Source organism: Globicephala melas, chromosome 2, assembly GCF_963455315.2.
Source record: "Globicephala melas chromosome 2, mGloMel1.2, whole genome shotgun sequence".
Lineage (NCBI taxonomy): Eukaryota > Metazoa > Chordata > Mammalia > Artiodactyla > Delphinidae > Globicephala > Globicephala melas.
Window position 1 is genome coordinate 139424431 of NC_083315.2, and position 26456 is coordinate 139450886.

General features: G+C 39.5%; 2 protein-coding genes across 4 annotated transcripts in view; one reads left to right on the plus strand and one right to left on the minus strand.

The window, feature by feature from the left end:
• Positions 1-14844, minus strand: part of KCNH5 (potassium voltage-gated channel subfamily H member 5) — a 482529-nt gene extending 467685 nt beyond the window's left edge. For 2 of the 3 annotated variants that reach the window (XM_060294883.1, XM_060294880.1), the window contains exon 1: positions 6454-6526. The gene's annotated coding sequence lies outside the window, so the exon portion shown is untranslated. Of the gene's footprint in view, positions 1-6453; positions 6527-14746 lie in introns of those variants that run through there. The other variant, XM_060294881.1, reaches the window with a different exon arrangement.
• The window catches only part of RHOJ (ras homolog family member J), an 82747-nt gene continuing 64935 nt past the window's right edge, over positions 8645-26456 (plus strand). Inside the window, exon 1 of the mRNA XM_030855174.3 lies at positions 8645-9299. Coding sequence (XP_030711034.1) covers positions 9056-9299 — 244 coding nt within the window. The 5' untranslated portion in view covers positions 8645-9055. The remainder of the gene's footprint in view (positions 9300-26456) is intronic.

Consider the following 26456-nt stretch of genomic DNA (forward strand, 5'->3'; position numbering starts at 1 on the left):
TATAAACGTCTTTTAGCTTAAGCTGGTTGGGGTCCAACTATGTTCCTTAGGTCTTTTATATATTCATAACTATATTCTAGAGATGTGATTATTTTTATTTAAAAGACAAAAAGTCATTAGTTAATGAGGATTTTCTTATAGTTTACACAGTAGTGGCGTAAGTGACTTATATCTAGTTCTTAACCATGTGTCTTTGTCTGTTTGGGCTGCTATAACAGAATACTAGACTGTTATAAACAATAGAAATTTATTTCTCATAGCTCTGGAGGCTAGGAAGTCCAAGATCAAGATTCTGGCAGATTTGGTGTTTGGTGGGAGCCCACTTCCTGGTCCATAGACAGCTGTCATCTTGCTGTGTCCTCACATGGTAGAAGAGGCAAGGGAGCCCTCTGGGGTCTCTTTTATAAGGGCACTAATCCCATTCATGAGGGCTTCATCCTCATGATCTAATCACTTCCCAAGACCGTACCTTCAAACCCCATCATGTTGGAGATAAGATTTCAACATATGAACTTTGGGGGACACAAACATTCAGTCTATAGTACCATGTAAAAACAAAAGCGTAAATCTGAAGAGAAATCAACTCAAATTATAATCACATGTGTCCAGAATGCTCCCTCCAGCATTTCATAGCTTTGTTAAGCAAGCATAGGCTTATTAAGCAAGTCCTCTCTTCATGCATTGTCTCAAATACCACATGGTGAAGCATAATTTACCCAAGACTTCCCCATCACTCTTTCAGGCACCAGCCAGGGCTCCTTCATGTGAAAATAATAGAAAATCATCCCAAGTTAATTTAAATCAAAATGAGAATGCATTGGCTCATTCAAGAGGGAAATCCAGGGCTGTGTAAAGAATAGCTGGATCCAAGGGTTCAAATTATATGATCCAGAATCTGTTTTTTCTCTCTTTCAGCTATGTTTTTCTGTAGTATAATGGTTAAAAATATAAGCTCTAGAAGCAAGCTGCCAGACCTAGAATCCTGGATCCACCACTTCTTAACTGTTTGACGCTAACAAATCATCTGATTTCACTTAGCCTCAGTTTTTTTAATGATAGAAACGGCAATAATAATAATGTTCACCTCATAGGTTTTAGGAGAGGATTAAGTGGTTAAAAGACATAAACTACTTTATCACCATTATTATTATCAGCATCAGGCAGGATCTTTACACCTGGTGGCAAAGATGGCCCCAACAGCAAGCTTATGTGATCCTTAGTGAGAGAAATTCCAGGGGAAAAGAGCGCCTATCTCCAGAGAGCATTAGCTAAAACCCCAGAGATAATTTTCATTTGCCACACCTGGATCATGTGCCCACTCCTGCATTAGAGGGTGGGGTCAGCCCCAGATGAACAAGTTGGACTGAAGATAGAAAAGAGGCAGAAGGGAAATTGCAGTGCTATTACCAAAAGAGGAAAGAAATCTTAGATAGGCAAAAACAACAGATGTCCACTACAGAGCCAACTGCACCCTGATTATTAAAATAGTAAATAATAGTGGTTGCTGCTTCATATAGTGAACAATAGTAGTCATGAAAAGGACACGGCCTGTGAGCCATGCCATAAAGAAAATGCCTTTACTGTTTGGAAAGTTGGATTTAATAAACATAAAAAGTTCCTTCCAGATTCAATAAGATTGAGATTTGGAAAGATTCTGAGACATAATAAAAAATGAAAGTCCAATAGAAACAAATCTTTGGGTACTTGGAATGTGCTATACATTAGAATTAGACATGAATGCTTCAGAGATGTGGGCATTTTTGAAGGATCGTCTTTCTTTGATATGGAAAAATGAAATAAAAATTGGATAAAAAAATCATATGTGAAATTTACAAGAACAAAACCATTTTAAGCATATTGTCAATTTTCCCGATATAAAGTCAGTAAAAGTGATATTATTTTACCATACAAAATTAAAGTAAAAGAAGTTACCTTTAGACTTCCAGAGTAAACAAAGGAGATATGAATCTCACAAAATCGATTATAATTTTTTTAGTTTTCCAAAAAGTGAAGTAAAGTACAAAATAACTGACAAATATTACATGATCAAAAACAATAGACACAAATTAGGAACCACTATTTAACACTGCTGAAGTACCCACAGTGCCTTTAATAAGTCAGCACAATAAAGAGTGAATAGAAAAACAACGAAAAAAGAAAATTGCATAAAATTGTCTGGAATTCTCACTCCAAAAGAATTCTGCATCTTGACAATTCTTATTGTCAAGGCGCTGACTTTCTAGGGCATTCAACCTGAAAACCGTGTGTCCTTCTGCATAATGACTCCACCCACCCTCTGCCTAGTGTTGCTGGGATTACAGCCATGGAAGACTTTAATTCTCTTCCTTCCTCTGTCCTGGGGCTTTTTATAGATTTGTTTGAAGATGTTTTCTTTCCCCTAACTCTCTCCACTTATCCCACTGGGAGTCAGTTTCCAGATCTTTCCTCTCAGTCCCTATCATGCACAAACACTGAATCTGAGATTCAAGCTGTGATCTCACTTCAGCCTTGGTAGTCTTTATGTTTCTTTCTTCTGATGCATATGATTTCTAGATACAAGTCAATTAGCAAGTGGGTGTTCAAGAAATATAAACACACATTAAGTCTGCAGAGTAGAATTGCATTTCCCTCTGCATTTAGTGTTTCACAACAAGGAGTCGGCCAGTAACCTGCAGGCTCTCAGGAGGACTCATTTTTGTGTTTCATCCAGTCACAACAACCAAAATGCCTCCTTGCACATAACAGATATCCCCTGTTATTGTTGAGAGGCCCTTCAAGTTCTCAATCTATGTATTAATTTTTTTAATACATCTTTATTGGAGTATAATTGCTTCACAATGCTGTGTTAGTTTCTGTTGTACAACAAAGTAAATCAGCCATATGCATACATATATCCCCATATCCCCTCCCTCTTGAGCCTCCCTCCCACCCTCCCTATCCCTATCCCACCCCTCTAGGTCATTTTTTATATGACAATAATGCATCCTAAGCAGAGGTCAAATTTTGAATTTTCTAGCAGAGGTGGAAGATTTACACCAATCTTTCTCACTCTCCCAATAGACCCTACATCAAAACCAGGCAACAGATGGGTGATGGCCCCTAGCCCTCAGAAGTTCAGGCTGTGGTGGTAACACTGTGATGCTTGTCCACCCAGACAATAACCAATCCAGTGATGTTAGGCTTCTTGGGCCCATATCACTAACCCATTGAAACAATCATCAAGGATCTTTGTTGACTAAAATGGCTATTTCCACCAGCTGTTTACGTAGCTCCATGACCTCGATGAAGGAACAACCCAGCACCACCTCAATCTCAAATTTCTCCACCTTCCAAAATACACCTCTCCATCTGGAAGATCAGGAATCCATGAAAAATTTCTTTCTAAACTGTTATCTTTCTCCAGATTTTCTGGATAGGGGGAACTTCAAAGTTCTCTAACCACTGGGTTTCTATGGTGAGAGACCCAATTAAAAAGTCAGATCACCCACAGGACTCTTTCTGGAACAAGGCTTTATTTTCAGAATTAAGGTATGCAATAGTGAAACACAGAAAAGAAACACACACACACACACACACACACACACACACACACATCTTGACTGTTACTGATCAAATCAGCCTCTTCTGTCCTAAGACAGAGAGAAGTCCCCATCTGCCTTAGAGCTGCAAGTAATCTATTTCTATAAGAATTAAGAGATTTGGCAAAGGAAGAAAATTTCTTCAAACAAGAAAAATGAAAGCCATTTCTGGAACTATAAAAAGATCACACCCAGAAAACGTGACTGATATATGAATAGATGATATATGATATGGTATGACAGGGGCAATAGCCAGAGGCTGAATGCAGGTGGCCTGACAGATAAAAAAAAAAACACATATCCAGAAGTATCCCTGGTGGCAACAACTCACCGGCGTTGGCGGGGAGTGGTTCCAGTCCAGGCCAGTCCTAGGACAGCCTGTTAACTTTTAGCAGTGCCCCAAATAATCTTCAGGTTTAGTTCCAGTGGGAGATTTGGGTCAGAACCCCTAGAACTACGCAGCCCTCCTGTCTCACACCATACCCTCTACCACCAGGGGCCTGACTTCCATGTTAGCTCCACAAAAGTCTTTCTCTGGGATGGGGGTGACTCGTGGCTGGGCTGGACTGGGCATCCCGGAATCATAGGAACCACAACACATCCCACATTCCTAAGACTAGAGTCTTAACAGTCTCCCACGTAGAGGTTAATCCAGAATCAGAGTATCTGACCCAACTGTATTATTTCCCTGAGTAACTTCTAGTTTCAAGCACAAAAGAAAAAAACAAAAAGTAGACAAGGGAGAAAGTCTGGGCTCTTTTATTGAAAGTCAGCCTAAAACTGGAGTCAATCAGAAGAATCAGAATTTTATGCAAAAACACTCTGCTGGCATTTGGGAAAATTCATGTGAAGCCAAAGCTCACAGGACAAGAGGGAGCCAAGGAATTAAGATCTCTTGGAAAAAGCAGGAAATATCGTCCAGCAAGATTTCACCGTGTACTGGTAAGTTTGTGTAAACTTGGTGCTTGAGGTAAACCAAATAATTAATAACTACAAAACCACCACTCAATCGTTGACATGGTACAGACATCTGGTAAAGAACAGTTTAGCAAATGGTCTTCATACCACTTCTATATTCATACCTATAAACTTTTGAAAGTAAAGTATATTCTTGACCATCCTGTCTGGACAAGTAGTCGCAATTCTACCGACACAGACCTATAAGAACAATGCTGCATTATCTTTACTTTTTTTTTTAAGATTCTGTCATTCTGATTCAGGTCAATTTTTTAATAGTTAAAAAGATTTAGTCTCACATGGACAATATGATCCATATAATCAGCAGGCTAATAAAATCCTAACTTTCTTGACCATTTTTACTAGAACGTCTCAAACATTTTTCCCTATAAATATTCGATTTGGCAGGGGGTGGGGGTGGGGGTAACATAAATAGCGATGGAAGAGTTTATCTTGAGAAATACAGCCAACATTCTCAATGGCCATGATCCATCTTTGCATATAATCCAATATGTCAGATTGGATTTTGAGTGAGAGGTAAAAGACCCATAATTGGTTGCTTCAGGTCTCTTAAATGTCTTACATTGCGATCCACAGAGCAATCGGCATGACCTGAAATATCTGTGTCTGCTGGCGCAAGGTTTAGCTTACACACAGATGTAGCAAAATTTCACCCAATCTGATATCTCCTTTTATTCCTAGGCCAAGTACTCAGTGGGCTGGGGCATATTTGTAATGTAGGAACACAGGCTGGGCAGTCATGTTTGAGAACTCCATCTTGGAATGGAGAATTTACTCCATGCCACATTTACTGGCTGATCTCAGGTACAAGGTCAAAGGCAGAACCTCCTCAAAATTCTACCAAAGACATATCATCGCCTGTGCTCAAAGTGGCCTTATTAATCTTCAGGATGGGGTTCTTGACACTGTCAATCACCCCTTCACCTGCACAGATTGTTTGGCTGCCGCCTTCACGCTTGAGCCAACTGCAATTTTATTATTACAAATTCCAGATGTTTCAGGTAGACTGAATGAAAATGAAATTGCATAAATCACATGCAGTCAGCGGTGCCTTCAAATGCTTCAGAACGGCACTAAACATAAACAGTTCAACTTTCGCACTTGTTACTTAACCTCAACGAAACTACCTCTGGTTGTCTAAACTATTTAGGCTGTTCACCAGTATTTAGTTCTCCCTTCCTGGCACGTGGTAGGATTATACTTCTGACCCTGTTGGGTAGTATGGGTATGTGACTTGCTTTAGCCAGTGAATGTGAACAGCAATGTCACCTCCAGAAGGAAGCTTTAAGAGCTGATGTGTAATGGAATATTACTCAGACATAAAAAGAATGAAATAATGCCATTTGTAGCAACATGGATGGACCTAGAGATTATCATACTAGTGAAGTCAGAAAGGGAAAGAAAAATACCATATGATATCACTTATATGTGGAATCTTAAAAAAAAAAAGGAAAGAAAAAGAAGATATGAATGAACTTATTCACAAAACAGAAATAGACCCACAGACATAGAAAACAAACTTATAGCTACCAAAGGGGAAAGAGGCAAGGTAGGGATAGATTAGGAGACTGGGATTAACATCTACACACTACTATATATAAAATAGATAACCAACAAGGACCTACTGTATAGCACAGGGAACTATACTCAATTTTTGTAACAACCTATAAGGGAAAAGAATCCAATAAAGAATATATGTATGTGTGTGTGTGTGTGTGTGTGTGTGTGTGTGTGTGTGTGTGAGAGAGAGAGAGAGAGAGAGAGAGAGAATCACTGTGCTGTACACCTGAAACTAACACAACATTGTAAATCAATTATACTTTAATAAATATATATAAATAAAATAAAATAAAAATAGGTTTTTATTATGGAAAAAAAAAGAGCCATTGTCACTTACTACATTAATTTCTTCCTCTGCCACAGTAATCATCAATGTCCTCAATGTGGCTACTCCACCATCCTAGATCCCTGAATGAAGATAATAAAAATACATGATACAGATACAATGTGAGCAAGAAATAGGCATTATTTTATTTATTTTTACTGAAGTAGAGTTGATTTACAATATATATTAGTTTCAGGTGTACAGCATAATGATTCCATATTTTTGCAGATTTTACTCCTTTATAAGTTATTACAAGAAAATTGCTATGATTCCCGGTGCTATACAGTATATCTTTGTTGCTTATCTATTTTATATGTAGTAGTTTGTATCTGTTAATCCCTACCCCTAATTTGTCCCTCTCCTTTTCCCTCTCCCCTCTGGTAACCACGAGTTTGTTTTCTATATCTGTGAGTCAGTTTCTGCTTTACATATACATTTATTTGACTTTTTTTAAGATTCCACACATAAGTGATAACATAACAATATTTGGCTTTCTTTGTCTGGCTTATTTCACTAAGCATAATATTCCCTAGGTCTATCCACATTGCTGCAAATGGCACAATCTCATTTTTTATGGCTGAATAATATTCCATTGTATATGTATATAACACATCTTCTTCTTAATCCAATTGTCTGTTAATGGACACTTGGTTTGCTTCCATGTGTTGACTATTGTAAATAGTGCTGCTATGAACATTGGGGTGCATGTATCCTTTTCAATTGTGTTTTCATTTTTTCCAGATATATACCCAGGAGTAGAATCAATGGATCATGTGGTAACTCTATTTTTAGTTTTTTGAGGCACCTCCATACTATTTTCCATAGCGGCTGCACCAATTTACATTCCCACCAATGGTGTACACGTGTTCCTTTTTCTCCACATCCTTATCAACATCTGTTATTTGTAGACTTTTTGATAGTAGCCATTCTGACAGATGTGAGGTGATACCTCATTGAAATACATGTTATTTTAAATTATTGAGCATTGGGAGTTGTTACAGCAACATAATCTAGTAGATACACAACAACCTGACTGAAACACCATCCCTTTATAGGAAAGAAATATTGGGACACTAAACACTATGGCAAGTGTTACTATAATACAACACAGAAGAAATGTGAGGCTATATCTGTTATATAGTAGCATACATATGTGGATATAGATATTATTGATAGCCACTCATTAAAACAGACTTCTCACGCACCCCCACGCACAAAAAAAACCCTCCTCACATCAAATGGATAATCTGAATTCTTAAAACTGAGTGCTCAAAAATCTCAAAGAAACACATAGTTCCCCCATCAAAAAAGTACTTAACCCATTTGTCAAAATCACTTGCAGAGTTCCACTTCTTTTCTAAGACCGAGTACCTTAATCAAACGCAGAGCTTCAAAGAGGCTTCGTTTTGAGTGACCCAATAGACAAATAAATTAGCTGCCAATGGCTCCTTTGTAATTGAAGAGGGCCAGGCCAACCAAGGGGAGAAGACTAAATCAAAAACGGAACTGTTCAAGCAAAAGCAACGTTTGGGGACCTGAAACAAACCAATACAGCCATCCCACACACTCTCATTTCCAAAAGTAAGGGTGAGCCAAGCACATGTGTGTTTATTCACTAATAAGAAGATGCAAACATCCCACATCTGATTGATTTCTTATGTGCTACAACCATAAAAATGTTTGGGTCTGGAATACACGTTTGAGCGTTGAGCTCAAATGTGGCAGCTTATTAACCCGATCACACATCTTATACCTACGATCTACAAGAACGTTTCCCTTTGTAACAGTGAAACTCTGGAAGGTTTTCTTCTTTACTGCCAGGACAAATTGCTTAGGGCTTCTCACTTAAGTATGTGAAGAACTGTCCAGTTTTAATCTGCAGAGCTTTTAACTGGTGACTCAGTGAGGGATGATGTCATATGTTATCCTACAACGGCTGGTGTGGTTCCCTCTGTTTCTGTGGCCGACAGTACTCCCCAGTTTCCATCCTTTCGTCAGCTTCTTCCCAGCCAGCCCACAGGCAAACAACCTCCCCAGCCGTGGATGAAACAGGAAGTCTGACAGCTTGAGTCTGCAGTGGGACCCCTAGTGTTTTCCCACTCCATGTCCTGGCAGCGTTCCCCAGAAGTACAAACACACACACACAGAGCTCCCATTGTTGCAGCCTTCTCCAGCCCACTGATCCTAATATGGAATGCAGCAGGAAACCCATGATTTCCTGACACTCGGCAAGCTGGAGGAAGCAAGGGAAAAACTCCATTAAAAAGCCCAGCTTTCCTCCATGTTAGATGTGAAGTGGAAAATGGGGAAGATTTAGCGAAATTCCACTGTGTCTTCAGCCAGGCTTGGTGAACAGGAGAGCAGAGTGAAACCCTCAGGCTGTTGAAATTTCTAGACTCCCAGGAAGCCCCTAGAATTGGGTGAAAAATGAGGATTCATAACTCAAACTGATGGGGGCAAGGGGCAGATGCTTTTAATCATTCTCCCCAGTGTGTGTTACCTTTCTTGACCAGTATGGTAAGCAAGAGGGCACATGCCAGCCGCCTCGGACAATTCTGCATGATCCGAGTTCCCCAAAGTAAGACAGAGTGACCTCAAGCCTGCGGCTCGCTTCATGGGCTTTGGGAGAAGCAGGAGAAGCAACGGCAGCGGCACAGTCACAGCAGCTGGAGCCGTGAGAATGAACTGCCAGGAGGGAAATGACAGCAGCTGCGGCTGCGGTGGCCGCGAGGAGAAGAAGATGCTGAAGTGCGTGGTGGTAGGGGACGGCGCCGTGGGGAAGACCTGCCTGCTCATGAGCTACGCCAACGACGCCTTCCCCGAGGAGTACGTGCCCACTGTGTTTGACCACTATGCAGGTAAGAAAAGCAGAAAACCTACCCCTGCATACAAGGTGAAGGAGGCGGGAGACGACAGCCCAGCTTCAGAGGGGCCTGGCTTATCTCTAATGTCAGTGCTGGGTCTGGGCCTGCCAGGAGCCAGGTAGCTGAGCATAGCAGACGACCAAGGTCTTTGCTGTTGTTAGGACAACTTGTATATCAATGTTATGGTAACACTTTTTTCCAGTTAAACCAAATGAATAACACTGGGGAAATACCCTGAACCGTCCTCTAAGCTTTGCGGCTAGAGATTTTACTTAACATTTGCCTGAAGATTCATCAACTTTCTTTAATGTGAACTTTTTAAAAGGTAGCGTAATTGCATCACAGTTCTTTAAAAAACAACAACGACACTAACCACACAACTGGTGAAAGAAGTGTTCTTGCCACTTCTCATATATTCACCACATGCCATTTATAAAGGAAATGCTGAGATTAGTAACATTAGAACATTCGTTTTTCTATAATAATTGGTGCTGTCCTAATGTACTTTCATTTTCCTGTGGAGGTAGATTGAAGGAAAAGTACTGAAAGATTTTAAATATCTCCTAGGCAATCTGTATCTTGAATTAAAAGAGAAATTTTTAATCAATATGTTTTAAAGGTAAAAATAAAAATAAAATTTTACTTATTTCAACATATGTCCCCAAAGCACGAAATATGGCATAAAATACTTTAAGATCTGACAGTTAAGATACTGTAGTCACAACTTAATTCTTTCAGGTATATTTTTTCAAGTGTTCTAAAGTTTGTTGTGTGATAGCTTATTTAAATTTTTCCATTTTGACTCTTATTTTTTCTCTTAATCTCCAAAACAAATTTTATTAAATTTCTTAAAAGCAAATTCATAAAATGCTTCAGGTTTACAATAGCCTAGATTTTTTAACTTTTTGGAATACGATGATCCACTCGCTCACTATGAGATCAGCTTGAGTTACCAGAGATTTGAGATTTTGTGAGAGGAAAATTTCTCTTCTTCACTTTAGCTTTGGGTCCAGAGTAGCAAAGGGGAAATGGCCCACAGGAAACCTGTGTGAGCGTTGGCTTTGCTGTGAGGTCATTTGAAATCCTTTCTGTAGGAAGCAGCTTCTTTTCCACAGTTAAACAATCACCTACGTCTCCTCCTACTACTACACGTACATGATTTATGACACTATTACATAGCAGACAGGGAGAGAACCACAGTGAAAATAGTATCCACTTTCTAGCAGGTTTTTCTATATTTGTAGAAATTAAGAGCGAATTTGAACACTGGCTCTCTTAAGCTTTTCTGTTCCCAGAGAAGAACATTTTAATGAGCACAGAATGAAGAGAAGTACAGGTAGACTTTCACCCTGAGGGGGGGAAAAAAGTAATTGTAAAATTAGGTCTGCAACTTAAGAAAATTATTGGGATTCTGACCTGTAAACATCTTAGCAAATGTTATTTACTCTACACCCTCTTTCTGCCAAGATAGTGAACTGGCTGGTACCTAATTTCAAAAACCTTTAGATCAAAAATGGAATCCACAATCTACTAAAGGGAGAGGTTTCAAGTGCTTTTAAAAATTACATATCCCATCCCCAACTATTGGGTGAAGCAATTACAGTACAGTGTCAGGAAGAAAGAGGATAAAACCATCTTTAGAGATAAAGTTAGCCTATAAAAAACGTTAGAGATCAAACAAAGGCTGGACCACCGCTAGATTCCACTAAGATCAATTTGTTTTATGTTTCAGTTGTGTACATACTTGCTGTTATTTAAGCAACAAAGCATCTTAGATTTTGGCTATTCCTTGTTTTAGCTCTCAAGAAATCACAGCCACTGTACTCAAAGCAATACTTTGTACATAGTAGGCATTCCCAAACATTGTTACTTTGATTTACACTTTGTATTTTTTTTAAGTACACAGTCATCTCATGCATTTGTAGTTAGGTTGTAAGGGAAATGAAGGTGTAAGCCACATACATCTAGGAGCACAATGAAGTGAACATTTTCATTTGTAGAGGGGTCTTCTCCATCACGACGACCCTAACTCTTTTTACCACCACGCTCCCCATACATGAACTGATTGAACATAAACCCTTACACAGTCACATGAGAATCTACAGTCAATTGTAAAAGAACTCATGCTCTCTTCTCCACGTGGAGAAATATCCAGTATCCAGTCCCTGGTCCTACTGGCTCATTCTGAAATGACAACCTGCAAATAGTTTACTGAGTCTTTGGAAAATTGCAGTCAAAGAATTTAGAAAAGTTCAAGTCAAAGAGAGCCTATCCCTTGAAGATTTTTCCCTAATAGCTACCCATCCTAGGAAGGTAAAGATATAATAGTAAGGACGGAAATACTTAAGATAGTGAGCTCAAGATAGTGAGCTCTGAAGCTGGACAGCCCAGTTCTAATACTGGCTCTGCCATTACTGTGCGGTCTTGAGCAAGTTGCTCAACTTCTCTGTGCCTCAGTTGTCATGAATTTTTTTAAGGGACAATAGAGGTATTAAGATCATGAGAACAAAATAAATTAATACATGTAGTTCTTAGAACAGCACCTTACACATGACAAGTATTAGGTAATAGTAGCTATTGTGATTAAGAATAGGGTCTCTTACATACAGAATGGATAAACAACAAGGTCCTACTGTATAGCACAGGGAACTATATTTGATATCCTGTGATAAACCATAATGGAAAATAATATAAAAAATAATATGTAGATAGATATGTATAACTGAATCACTTTGCTATATAGCAGAAATTAACACAACATTGTAAATCAACTATACTTCGATTAAAAAAATAGGGTCTCTACAGTTGCACACAGCTATGAAAGGGAATTAAAATGTAATTAAAATATAAAGGCTACAACAAGGAAAAATATAACTACAAGAGTATCCTTCAAATGGAGTAGGGTGTGATAGAGTGTGTGTATTGTCCTGATGATATAGTTATCGTGTTTACTGATAATTGATAAATATGTCTACATGGAGTAAACAGTAGTGGGATATTCACTGGAGAGGAAATATTAGTTCTGCATGAGTGATTGTAGAAAAATCAACAACCAACTAGAAAAAAATGTTTTGAAGTTTTATAAATCTTGGTTATTTTCCCTCCCTCCTACGTATCAGAATCCAAAAGTACATCTGCTCGATGCAGCTCTCCTTGACCCCCAAGGAGAATTCCTTGCTCCATCTCCAGCCCATCCCCAGAAATGTGTTAACATTGCTAGAACGCAACTTGCACCATTGTATAGCAATGTATTTGTCTCCTTATTTCCCCAGTCCCACTGTACGATAAGCTCCTGAGGGGAAGGGTCATGTCTTGCCAAAACCAGTGTTCAATTCTCAGTCCTCATCTTACTTGATCTCTTGGAGGCTTTTCTTACGGTTTATACTCTCCTTCCTGAAACACTTTCTTTGCTCCTGGGATACCACATTCTCCTGGTTTTTATTCCCCTACTGGCAAGTCTCTCTCCCTCTCCTCTGCTGCTTTCTCCATCTCTTTCCCTACCACTATACGTTGGCATACTTCAGGGTTCAGTCTCTCAGTCCCCTTCTCTATTTATGCTCATGCTCTGGTTGACAGTATCTAGTCTCATGGCTTTAAATATGATTTATACACTGATGACTCCAAAATCTGTATCTCTACCACACACACACAAAAAAAAAAACCTGACCTAGACTCATATATTCAACTGTCCATTTGGATATCTAATAGGCATCTCAAACTCAACCTGTCCAAAACAGAATTTTTTAATTGCCCCAGTCTACACCTCCCCTAGTGTTCCCCATAGAAGTATATGACCACTGTTTTCCACCCAGTAGCTCAGAACAAAAACTTTGGTATTATCCTTAACTCCTGTCTTCCTTTGACAATACTTCCCATCCCTCTCCATCCAAACCACTAGTTATTATCCCTTCCTACTACCAATCAGGTCAACATTCAAAATATATCTCAAATCTGATCAGTTCTCACCACCTCCATTGTTTTCACTCTCATCCAAGCCACCACCATTTCTCATCCAAACTACTGTAATCACCTTCCAGCTCCCTGCTTCCAGTCTTATCCCGTATAGTTCAGTTCTTCACACTCCCGACAGAAGGACTATCCACAGCCCAAATCCATCAGTCAAATCCCTTCACCCTGAGGCCCCATCGTTTATCACAGTCTATAAGGTACTCCATGACTTAGTCCCCATTATCCCTCCAACCTCCTCTCCTAACTCTCTGCTCTGCAGTATTTCTGCTTTCAGCCATCTTCATATTCCTCAAACACACCAAACTCCTTCCTTCCTTGAAGATTTTGCATTTGCTTTTCCCCCAACCTTACCTTATCCCCCCATCTTCCTCAGCTTCAATTGATCACATTGTTTAATGCATTCACACACACAAACACAAACACACATGCGTACAGTCACTCTTTAATTTTTCTCCTGCTTCATCTTTCCTCATAAGGTTTAACACTACTTCACATTATATTTATTCGCTTACCATTTTTATCCTACACTGGGATGTAAACCCCATGAGGGCAAGGGCTTTGTCTTGTTCACTGCTCTATCTCCATCTTCTAAAACAGAACTCAACATCTAGTATGCTCTCAATAGATTGTTACTGAATTAATTAATTAATATGTTTTACACATCTCTGTCCTTCCAGTGCATAGATAATTCCTGGTCCATTAAAACTTTGAGGAATAAATGAACAAGCTGTTGGTCCAACAGATGTCTCTTTAGGAATGAACATATAAAATATTTATTAAATGTATTATATTTTTCAACTAGTTTGCTTGTATTTTAAATAATCATTTTATCTCTACCAGGATCATAATACAGCATAGAATTTTCCTGACCCAACCAGCCAATGTCACATCTATTGAATAATATAAATATACAATGTATAAATTTCATTTGGAAACAGATGGGATGTACTCAAATTCCTCCATTTGCGTTATATTCAAAAGCTTAGCTAAATTTTGAGTGGCTCACTTGTTTATAGTTCTTCATAAAAACGCATGTTCCAGAGGAACCCCAAGTTCAACTATGGGCTAGGTCTAAAAATTGGGGGCAGTAGAAGGAAGATTAAAAACGGTCACTGACACTTTTCACAAGTATGCCTGAGAAACATCTCCGGGCACTTCTTCCTACTCCCTTCCAGGGATGACTCAAGATGTCCCAACAACCTTTAGAGATTTCACAGCTTACCATGGAACAACCATCATGTCTTCTGCCATCCTGTCTTCATCTTATCTTTAGCTTCGAGTTTTGTGGCAGACATCTCACTGATAAAGTAGTATCAATTAATGTTTCACACGACATATGACATAAGGATAACACTTCCATTTCTAGTTTAGTTAGATTGTATGTTGAGGTAGGTAGTGCACATGGTTTGTCTGTTTATGTGCATGGCTGCGTAAAATAATCCCATTCAAGTTGAAGCCTTTGCATGACGTACCTCATTCACCATTACCATCATCCTCTGTATAAGAATTGGTCGTGGGCTTCCCTGGTGGCGCAGTGGTTGAGAGTCCGCCTGCAGATGCACGGGACACCAGTTCATGCCCCGGTCTGGGAAGATCCCACATGCCGCGGAGCGGCTAGGCCCGTGAGCCATGGCCGCTGAGCCTGCACGTCCGGATTCTGTGCTCCGCAACGGGAGAGGCCACAACAGTGAGAGGCCTGCATAACGCAAAAAAAAAAAAAAAGAATTGGTCATGTCTATGGCTCCTTCTTCTAAGAAAACCACCTGTATTTAAAAACTTAGATAAGTCACTATTTGCAAACCCACGCTGCCTATGCAGGAAATTAACACAATTTGTGGAAAGGGGGGAAAAAATCTAGTTGCTCTATCAGCTGAGTGAGATGTAAAAGGAGTTGTTTTCACAGAGAGCTGAAAGTCAATTCTAAACTTTTTCCACCTAATTAAATGATGATTCGTCCAATGTAGATTCCATCATAACCCTAATGACCAGAGCAAGGGGGAAACTATGTCCAATCCACAAGGGAAAAAACAACATAAAATAATAGTGAATAAAAACAAAGCCCCAGGCTTATGAAGTGTTATGACATAGTTCTGCCCATTTGGGAATATTTACTCGGGAGTTTCTCTTTTTTTCTTTCTAAAGACACCCGAGAGTCTCTGGAGAATGGATGAGATTCATTTTTGTAAGCCAAAAGAAAACCTAAAACACCTCTCATGGGTCTATGAAATAAATCACCAGGTTTTTAACCTTAGGCAAAAATATAAAGGAAGTATGTGAAAGAGGAGAAACGAATGGGCCAGTTGACTTGCTCTGTTCCTTCTAAATGCCATGATGCTCAAAAACCCAATGCCTTGTAGGTATTCAACCCTCCAATATCTCTTTTTGAGGCAGTGTGATGCGCGTCTGATACTTTTTTTGGACTCTTGGAGGCCATATCAAAGGTGCAGTAACAGGAATTGTACAGACAGTTCCTTCCACGGTCTACTGTGATGCCTATGAGCATGAGCACATCCAGAGGCTCCGGGGTAGAAATTACACTCAGAAAGCCAAAGCACACTGCAGCGAGGTAAACTGTGAGCTTCACCTCTTAGGAGTAAGAAAGAATAGAAGAGCGAAAAAGAAAATTAAGTATCTGTGACCAGAGTGACCCAAGAAAAATCATGCTCCCAGGATTAGAAACTACATCTGCAGTTCATAACCCTCCTGCATTCCAGCTTTATCTGGCAACAAACCAAGGCCTGTGACCGATGCAGGCTTCAGTGGACAGACTCCCTGTGACCAAGACTTTTAGTTCCACAAGGCCTGGCTCCTTTCACTGTCCAAGCTAGGAAATCCTTCATAAATTTTACTACCTAACTGCCCAACAATGTTGGGCTTCAGGTAAACAGTACTTTATTTCCGGGATAACGTTTTCAGAATCTGCCATCACTACCTCTTCTTTTGGGGCAAAGAGCAAAGTTGGCTCAGAGATGGCTCAGTACATTGGACATCTTTGTTTTTGGATCTAGTTGGCCTGTTCTACAAAGGCAACATGAAGGTGGGCAACTAACATGAGGCAACTAACGTAAAGGACAGGTAGGAAAACTCAACAGAAATGATCTCCCTCACCAATCCTGAGCACAAAATCACAAGGATCGACAGAGGCCCTACCCTCTGTGTAAGGACACAGGTCCTGATAAGGCTGAAAATGTACTTTCCCACAAACAAAACTCCATGCCACCCCTTGGGTGTGTTAGCAGAATCCAAACAGTTAATTTTCCAGGTATAACTCAGTCAGAATTAATTCCACCGTGAATTCAAAAGGGACCCACTGTGAATCACAGAGTGGCCTGGGATCGTTCCTGAATACTCTGAAGTCCACCAACTTTTTGGATATGCCTAATTTTCACAAGACAAAAGGACCTGATTCATGTGTATTCATTCAGCATTTTGTAATGGTTCACAATACAGCTTTTATTTATGAAGTCCTTCATTTGCAGTCTCAGTGTGAATTTCATTACGGCCACATGTGATCCTACAAGCAGTGTGGTAGTATTTAATGACAAAACTCAAACACCACTAGAATATGTACTGACAACAATAACAATAGCTATACAAAGTTCTTGCTATGAGCATATTTGAGATATTTTCATACATCGATTCATTGCCGCCTCACAATGATACTATGAGGTGTTATTATTTTCCTAATTTTGACTGATGAGGAAACCGAGTTGCAAAGTTATTAACCAAGTTGCCCAAGGTTAAATAACCTGTAATGGAGTAAGTGGAGGCCACAAAACAGTAAATAAATAATGTAAGCAGTGTGTAGGTTTATAGCTAATAAATTAATCAAAAAGCCACCGTTAGGTAGGGCAGGGGTCCCCAACCTCCGGGCCATGGACCAGTACTGGTCCAAGGCCTATTAGGAACCAGCCCACACAGCAAGCGCAGGCAAGCAAGCAAAGCTTCATCTGTACTTACAGCCGCTCCCCATCGCTCATGTTACTGCGTGAGCTCCGCCTCCTGTCAGCATTATGGTGAGTTGTATTTCATTATATATTACAACGTAATAATAATAGAAATAAAGTGCACAATAAATGTAATGAGCATGAATCATCCTGAAATCATCCCCCACCCTGGTCCGTGGAAAAACTGTCTTCCACAAAACTGGTCCCCAGTGCCAAAAAGGTTGGGGACCACTGCTAACCTGCTATAACAAACAGACCTAAACATGTAAGGGATTAACACCACGACAGGACGTTCCTTGCTAATTTATGTTCCTGAACATGTATTCAAGTCAGTGGGGCTGCTTTCCTCCCTTTAGTCATTTAGGGACCCAGGTTCTTTGCATCTTGTGACACTGCCATCCCTTAAGATCTCATAGTTGTCCGCATCCAACCAGACTAATGAGAAAGAGTGTGGAGAAACCTGAATGGAAAGTTTTATGGGCCAGGCCTGGAAGTGACGGACATCATTTCCAGTCAAACTTCAGAGGAGATAACTTAGTCACGAGGCCACACCTCGGTCTAAGGGAAGCTGGGAAATAAAACCACCTACATGCCCAGAAGAGGGAAGGACAGATTTTAATGGAAACTAGCCATCTCTGTTTGTGTCAGACTCTGTAGTCACCAAATATCCCTACACACTTTTTCCCACATGTAAAACAAACTTTTTTCCCAAGAGGGACCACCCAGAGCCCCAGTCTTTCACTGAAACAGGTTAAAGTTCAGCCATGCAGGTGATGCCTGGTCCTTTCCATTTGATGGAGACATGGCTCCCTGTGGTCCAGTAGAAGACTCATTATCTCCTCCATATATACAATCACCCCTTAGACAATGATAGAACAGGGATGGGATAACCAAAATATCTCAACCCCCTTTCAGAAAAGTAAAGAATAGGAGAGACATAGCAATAACAGAATCCTGAGGGCAAATGTTAGAAAGACTTCCTGCCCTAGCAGTGGGGGAAGTTTCTTGAATTGACCCTTATGCTGTTCTCTGGGAGGAATTTCTTCGTCTATTATTCTCAACTTCCCCTGGCTTGGGTCTCTGGGGAGTTCTTCTTCCTCATCCATTTTCCTCCATGACACACATCTGAATCAGGCGTCAGGGACTCTGTCTTTCTCAGGAGCTGCACAAATTTCATAGCCTGCTTCTGGCTTGTCCAGTGTCGAGACTCAAGTGTTGTTTTATAGTCAGAAGACTATTTAGTCCAAGCTTGGAGTTTCTTTGGAAATACAATTCTCTCAAAAATTTATTAGGCTTCTGGTAAGTTCCATGTACCAGTAGCCACATCCAAGACCAAAGAATGTCTTTCCTAGACATGCTTCTTAAAAATACTTTGTCTGCTTCATCCAGCCAATGCCTTTTGCTCTCAAATTAACAATAGCTACGTAGAGGCTGTATGAAGCAAAAGACTTAAATGGGAAGGGGACACCCTGGCTCTTCTCTTTGACACAGAGCTGATCCCCTGTTTTAACAGAGAAATGGACATTTGTTGCTCAGATCCTTATTTAACTGTGTCTTCTTTGGGGAAATCTAAAAATAATCAATTTTCCAACTATTAATTAAGGACATTAATATTCGTGTTCTATCAATCTCTGCTTAAACACAACCAATTCAACTCTTTGCTTTCTTGTAACACCTAGTTAAACACAGTAACAATTAATATACTCTAATATTCTGACTTTTCCCAATCTTTTCTTTGAGCATAATAGACTCAGTAAGAACTAGGTTTACCTTCCAGGTTTCACAGATAATAGTTTTACAGACGTTTTGCCATGGTATAGTGTGGATCTTCATCTTTCTAGTCTGTTCTGTTTTCTTACTACCTGCCACTTAACAGTTAAGCTAACAGCACACTTCTTTTGGCATTTTGTAATGACGGCACCATGCTGGATAATTTAGGATGCTAGAACAGATCGACTCAAATATATAATGTTTCAAACTGTTAGAATTCTTTTTTTTTTTTTTTTTTTGCTCAGAGAACAGACTTGGGCAAGTGTTCAGGTCGGTGAGGTGATACCACTCCATGTAATTATCCAAGGATCTACTTTTTTCCATCTTGTGACTCTGCTGTTGGGTAGGACTTTGTAGTGCTCTAGACAGGAGCACTAGACAGGAGAAGATGAGAGGATACGGAGGGCAAGGAGTAGTGGTCGGGGCCAGGTCCACAAGTGTCAGGCATGAGTTCTCTTCACATTTCTTTGGAGAGAAGTTAAACCCTAGGCCATACATTATTGTAAGAGAGGTTAGCTATATTCCCAAAGACAGCGTGAACAGATTTTAAAGGACTCTTAGTAATCATCATCACACTCACTAAGTCAAACTTTCTTACATCAAATACAATAGACTCATAAACAATGTAAATTGCCCTACATACCATATTTAATTAGACATTTATTCAACTACAAATGATATACCTGTATTTCCCAAATTTGCCTGGTCATCAGATAAACCTGCTTGTCAAAAATGCAGATTCTGTAAATTGGTGCAGCCACTATGGAGAACAGTATGGAGTTCTTTAAAAAACTAAATATAGAGCTACCATAGGATCCAGCAATCCCACTCCTGGGCATATATCTGGAAAAGATGAAAACACTAATTCAAAAAGACACATGCACCCCAATGTTTATAGCAGCACTATTTATGATAGCCAAAACATGGCAACCACCCAAATGCCCATCAACAGATGATTGGTTTAAAAAGATGTTTTATATATATATATATATATATATATATATATATATATATGATAGGATATTACTCAGCCATAAAAAAGAATGCAATATTGTCATTAGCAGCAAAATGGATGGACCTAGAGAATAACATACTAAGTGAAGTAAGACAGACAGAGAAAGACAAATATTATATGATATCACTTATGTAGGGAATCTAAAAAATAGTACAAATGAATCTATACACAAAATAGTAATAGACTCGCAGACATAGAAAACAAACATATGGTTACCAAAGGGGAAAGGCAGTGGGGGAGGGATACATTAGAAGTATGGGATTAACAGACATATACTACTATACATAAAATATATAAGCAACAAGAATTTACTGTATAACACAGGGAACGATATTCAAGATCTTGTGATAACATATAATGGAAAATAATCTGAATATACATATATGTATAAATAATCTGAATATACTGTAATCTGTATAAATATCTGAGTATATTCCATGACATTTCAACTTTAAAAAGGAAAACTATACTTCAATTTAAAAAAGGAAAAAGTGCAGATTCTTTGGTCCACACCAGAGCTTCTATACCAGACCCACTAAGAGAAAAAGCTGTAAATATACATTTCAACAAGCATCCTAGGCATTTCTTATTAGGTGGACCTATGAAATGACCATTTTGCAGTTCAAAACCATTTGGATATCATAAGTTCATAGAGTTCAATCTAATGTAATTTAGAAAGTTCAGAAAACCCTTCTTTATGCTATCAAGATGCCTAGAAATCAAGAAGAACAATTCTATAACCAACCATCAATCAGTAAAAAGCAAGTTAAAAATAGATATGTGTATATATAATTCCTTGACCTGGTAGTTTCTATCAGGAGAAATTGTTTAAGACAGAAGAGGCCTTTAGAGCCTCTCAGAAACAGCTAGTAAATTCATAAATGAGAAACCAGAGTGCTTTTTAAAAAGATCTGTGCCCATGGCTGGGACATAGAGAGACCCTGGAAGAAAGAAAATCCACAAGGCTGAGAATCAGGAAATGTTGGGAGAGGTCTGGTGCCTTGGAGGGAAGGGAAAAGCCTCGGAGACTAAGAACAGGGAAGAACGGGAGTTGTAAAACAGAGTGGAAAGAAGATTAATTAGGCAAACTTGGGCGCACCAAGCACCAGCAGATGGGAGCAAAGCCTCAGGCATGATCGGCAAAGCTGCACAGTGTTAATCGCTGTTCACTGAGCCTGCTGTCAGCGAAACGATAATCAGCATGACTGTGAGACCTTCGGAGGGGTCACTGAGGAAGACTTAGAGAACACCTGCTCTCGTGGGAAGAAACCAAGGAGTCTTAAAAAGTAAGAAAAAGCCTGGGATCCTTGGGGTGGTTGTGGTGCAGCTCTGTCCTGGATGCTGTTCTTGCTCTACCATATCCACCCAGCCCTACGATTGTGAAATGAACATAAACATCTGTTTCCCCTCTGCAGATCTTTCTGTTCTTCTTCACACTTTGACCTAACATTTGGAGAAAAGGAGGAAAAAAAAACAAAAATGGAAAGTTGCCTAAAATTCTATTCTCAGAGTCCAAAAAAGCTTCCACTTAGGCTAGAATCTGGTTCCTGAAAGAGACAGGACATAAATTCTGGGAGAGGCAGAAATGTTGTAACTGGGATTTAGGCACCCTTATCTGGACAACCAATTGACCAGCACTCCCGCTAGTGGGGACCAGGCCTTTGGAGTCTCTCAAGCTGTTTTAATACAGATTAGTCAGTCAGGCCTCAGAATGTGATTCAACTTGCCAACAAGAGAGAAACAGTTCCCTGTGTGGTCTGAGCAGAATGTATCATAATGAAAAAATTGCTTCCTGATCCTTTTGGAGTAATGTTTATAGTTTATTAATAAAATAGTAAGTAACTAATATTAATTAGCTAGTATTTAATATGCACTAAGCCCTGTGTTACTTTGCTATCTTCTCTGAGCCTCATATTATCTCTGGTGGTAGGTATCTTCATTTAACAGGAGAGAAAATTGGAAGTCAGAGAAGTAATCAGTCCAATGTCACAGGACCAGAAAGTGACAGAATTGGGATTAAAATCTGTCAGCTCAAATGTTACCTCCTCAGGAGGCCAAACCAAACCACCCTGATTAAATTGACCACCCTTTCAAAACCTGTTTATTTTCTCTATAGTTATTAGCCGATCTGTTTATTCACTTGTCCATTGCTTGCCTCACTCTAGAATGTACAGTTCATGAAGGCAAGTTTCTTTCTGTCTCATTTATTCTTATGTCTCCAATGCCTGGAATTAGCCTACAACACAACAGACACCCAGAAATGTCTACTGAATGACTGAGTGAATGAACGACATCCAAGAGTCCCACAGTTTTAACCACTTCTCTACACTGAAGTTAGTACCCCATGTAAACAGTCAGGATAATTTTCTATGTTGAAATTTAATCCTCCAACAACCTAAAAGTATATGTCCTAAGCATCATGAGCATACATTCAAAAATAGTGTATTGGCTTTGTTTAAAAGTTGTAAAACAACTTTATTCTTCTAGGAAAAAAAATTTCAAAAGCTTTTGCTTCCAGCCAAATTTCAAACTTGTGAGTTGAGTGATTTCACTACGTAAAAATTGTTTTCCTAATTATACTAAGGATCTGTTTTATCTGTTTGTTGGATGCTATATCCTAGAGGCAAAAAGAAAAATTTAATTACCTAAAGTACGTACTGTATAACTTTTTTTCCAAGTAACTAGATTAACAATGAGGAAAACAATAAGTCAATAATCTCCTTAACGTATGCCAGGTGCAAACTTTCTAAAAATTGTGAATGAGGTTTGTAAAATGCAACCATTCATTTGCTAGAAAGCATACTAACTTTCAGCCAGTAAGAAATGTAGTGAACATATATATATAAATAACTGGGCACTTTATACCTGTTATAAGAGGAGTTATTAGGAGAAAAGTGGCTGTGCTCCCTCTCCTCAAGCCTCCTCTCTGCTCATATTGGATAAGTTTGCACTGTGAGCCTTAAGAGCTTCTTTCCTCCACTAAAATGAATTTCATATGACATTTACAATAGTTCAGGCTGGTAAATAAGAGCTTTAAGAATTTTCAATAGTAAACATGTTTTTAACCAAACTTTTCACGAGAGAGAGAGTGAATGTTAAATCTTAAGTGTCAATATTAGGCATAAACTTTGCCGTAGAGGTTGTACTCTGTTTATTTCGTTCACTTACCCTCCTGATAACTCTCCCCACCAAGTCCTTCCCTTTAGATAAACTGAACCTTTCAGACTGTAGATAAAAGCCATTTCCTCTCAAGTTAGCAAAGATGAAGAAATCCTCATTGTCATCCTCAGAATAATGGCTTTTAACCTATTTGAAAACCAAGGAAATTTTCATCCCTATCATCCTCAGACAATATACCCAGATCTTTCCAACTCCCTTCATAGATATTTGACCGATTCTTTCCCCATTTTTAATGGGCAACTTCTCATGAATTCCTTTCAACTTTCATTGCAGATCTGTGGGCAGCACACAGTAAGTAGCTTTTGTAATTTTTTGGTAGTAATGGATATCTCGTCAACATGGTTAGGTGCAGTCCTAACAGGATGTAGAAATCTAGACTAAATAATCTTTTTGATCACCTCTATCTTTGTTTTCTTTGTTTGTTTTTGTTTTTGTTTTTGCGGTACACGGGCCTCTCACTGCTGTGGCCTCTCCCGTTGCGGAGCACAGGCTCCAGACGCGCAGGCTCAGCGGCCATGGCTCACTGGGCCAGCCGCTCCGCGGCATGTGGGATCCTCCCGGACAGGGGCACGAACCCGTGTCCCCTGCATCGGCAGACAGACTCTCAACCACTGCGCCATCAGGGAAGCCCTGTTTTTGTTTTATTTTTTTGTTTGTTTTGTTTTGTTTTTTTCTATTTTTTGGCCTCACTGCAAGGCATGCAGTATCTTAGTTCCCGAAATGCGGATTGAACCGGCACCCCCTGCAGTGGAAGCAAGGTGTCTTTACCACTGGACTGCCAGGGAAGTCCCTATTTTTGTTTGTCTGGGGTTCTTTTCTTTGTTATTAGGGAAATAATGTGTCCTTCGGTTGACACATTCTTTGGTATTGTAGGAGACATTTTTGTCCCTGTGGACCATATTTTAGAGCACTGGATACTCTATCATTGTAACAGATATGTTACTCTTACTAGGATTTAGTATGTAGTATATTACAAATCATCCTGAGGCATTTTTAGGCTTCATTCACTTTCTACCAGTGAACACATTAAAAGCTTTTTTAGGGTAGCGTACATCAGACAAACATCCTATTTAACAACCTCACCAATTACCACAGATTGAACTCCCGTTTCACAAAAGACATTCTGTTCCAGGGTAATCTAGATTTTTCTGGACACAGGAAGAAATCTTCAGCTCTGAGCTACAAACAAACCCTGAAGTACCTACAAGAGATCATGAGTTATTTTGGACCCTACCACATCATCAATTAATCTTACTTCACATTGTGTTTATTTATATATGTGGGTCCTCAAGTGATTTCCAAAATTTCTACTGATATCCAAGTGTGGGAATTTATGATGGTGGGGAAGGAGTGAAAGGGGGTTGGGAATTAGATTAATAGATGCACAGCTTTCAATGCATCCACACAACATTTGGAAAAACACATTTTATTTGTGTTCAATGTCACAAGGAGCTGCTAAACCCATCATTGTTTCCTTATCTGATATCACTGCTTCAGCTTCCCTATCTTTTACCTTGTCACCAACAGTTTAGAAGCCTGTTCCCGTGAAATGAGGAAGAGAAGTTCTATTCCACTGACAGAGACACTTAGCTCTACTTTTACAGCCAACATCTGGTTACTCCCACAAACCCTGAAAATCACTCAAAGCCTAGAGAAAAAGAGCACCAGGTGAAGCATTTTGAAGATGAGAAGGATCAACCCACAGAATGATCCATTTGTCCATTAAAAATTGTTAGCATTATTCTATTTCTTTGTAAATGGGCATCAACAACCTTTGAACAAAGTAACTGAAAATGGTGACTTTAGAGGACTTAATGCACATTTTATTTCTTTTCATGGTTCTTAAAAATCAATAACCATCTATTGAAAGATATATGACATACTCAAAAAAGAGCCTCATAGAGATTGTTTTAGTTCTTATTTAGTCTCTTCATATTCTCCTACTTTTTTTTAAAAGACCCTAAACTTTCTTTGGTATGTGCATTCAAAGTTTTTCCTCCCCTTCTGAAGTACCTCCATCTGGTGAATTCTACAGGAAAGGGAATGCCCATCTTCTAAGAGAGAGGCAGTGGTATATTAACTTGACAAGCAGCTCCTGATAAGCCAAACTTCATGCTAATACTATTTAAATTTTATCCTTTATTAAGGAAAAAATACTTAAGAAATATTTAAATGGTATATGTGATCATCATAGAAATTCAGTTATGGAAATTACACCCTGATGCAAAAGGAACGAGGAAGACCTGTGTATTTCTTCCTTGGTGAATTAATCAGTGATTCAGAAGGAATAATGCCAAGCCTACCCCTGAGCAATGTCTGAAATCTATGGAAGGAGAAAATAAAGTAAAATTTTTCTCTGTGATTCTTCAATGACAAGGTTCTTTCAGCCCCAAATCCTTGGTAATTTTTCCACTAGGATCCATTAGGATCCTTTCTACAGTGATCTTGCTCTATTAATCTCCAAGTTTCTCCTTTTTTTTCTCATTTTAATATCAAGTCACAGAGACAAAAAGATTCTTGTATTCTAGGGATGAAGACTAGCACAGGAAACTCCTATTCCCTGGAATGCCTGACTAGGTAACTCCACCTCACTCCCCAAGAGAGGTGCTGTTTGCAGACAGGACCCCCCTGGAGTCCTGTTCTGTTAGATCAGAGTGGGCCCATAGCATGAGACAGCTGGATGATCTTAGCAAAGGTCCAAAGGTTCTTGAATTATAGAAGATTGTGGTTTTAACTTGACTTCCCAAATGCCTTCTTTCTTTATACACATTATGGCTCAATGGCAAAGCTGTAGAAATTCAAACAGCAGAACTAGAATTTTGTACTAAAGAATCTGGCATTATGCCCTATCTCTAAATATTTATATTGTTGTGCTCAGTCTCTTGAGGCAATGAGATTTTCAAAGCTTTCCTACTCCCCCTCCTCTGTTGTCTCTCAGCTGTGTGAATACCTCCCATAAAATAGCTGCTTTTCACTGTTTACAATAGCCAAGAAATGGAAGCAACCTAAATGTCCATCGACAGATGAATGGATAAAGAAGATATTGTACAGGGCTTCCCTGGTGGCACAGAGGTCGAGAGTCCGCCTGCCGATGCAGGGGACACGGGTTCGTGCCCCGGTCTGGGAGGATCCCACATGCCGTGGAGCGGCTGGGCCCGTGAGCCATGGCCGCTGAGCCTGCGCGTCCGGAGCCTGTGCTCCGCAACAGGAGAGGCCGCAACAGGGAGAGGCCCGCGTACCGCAAAAAAAAAAAAAAAGATATGGTACAAT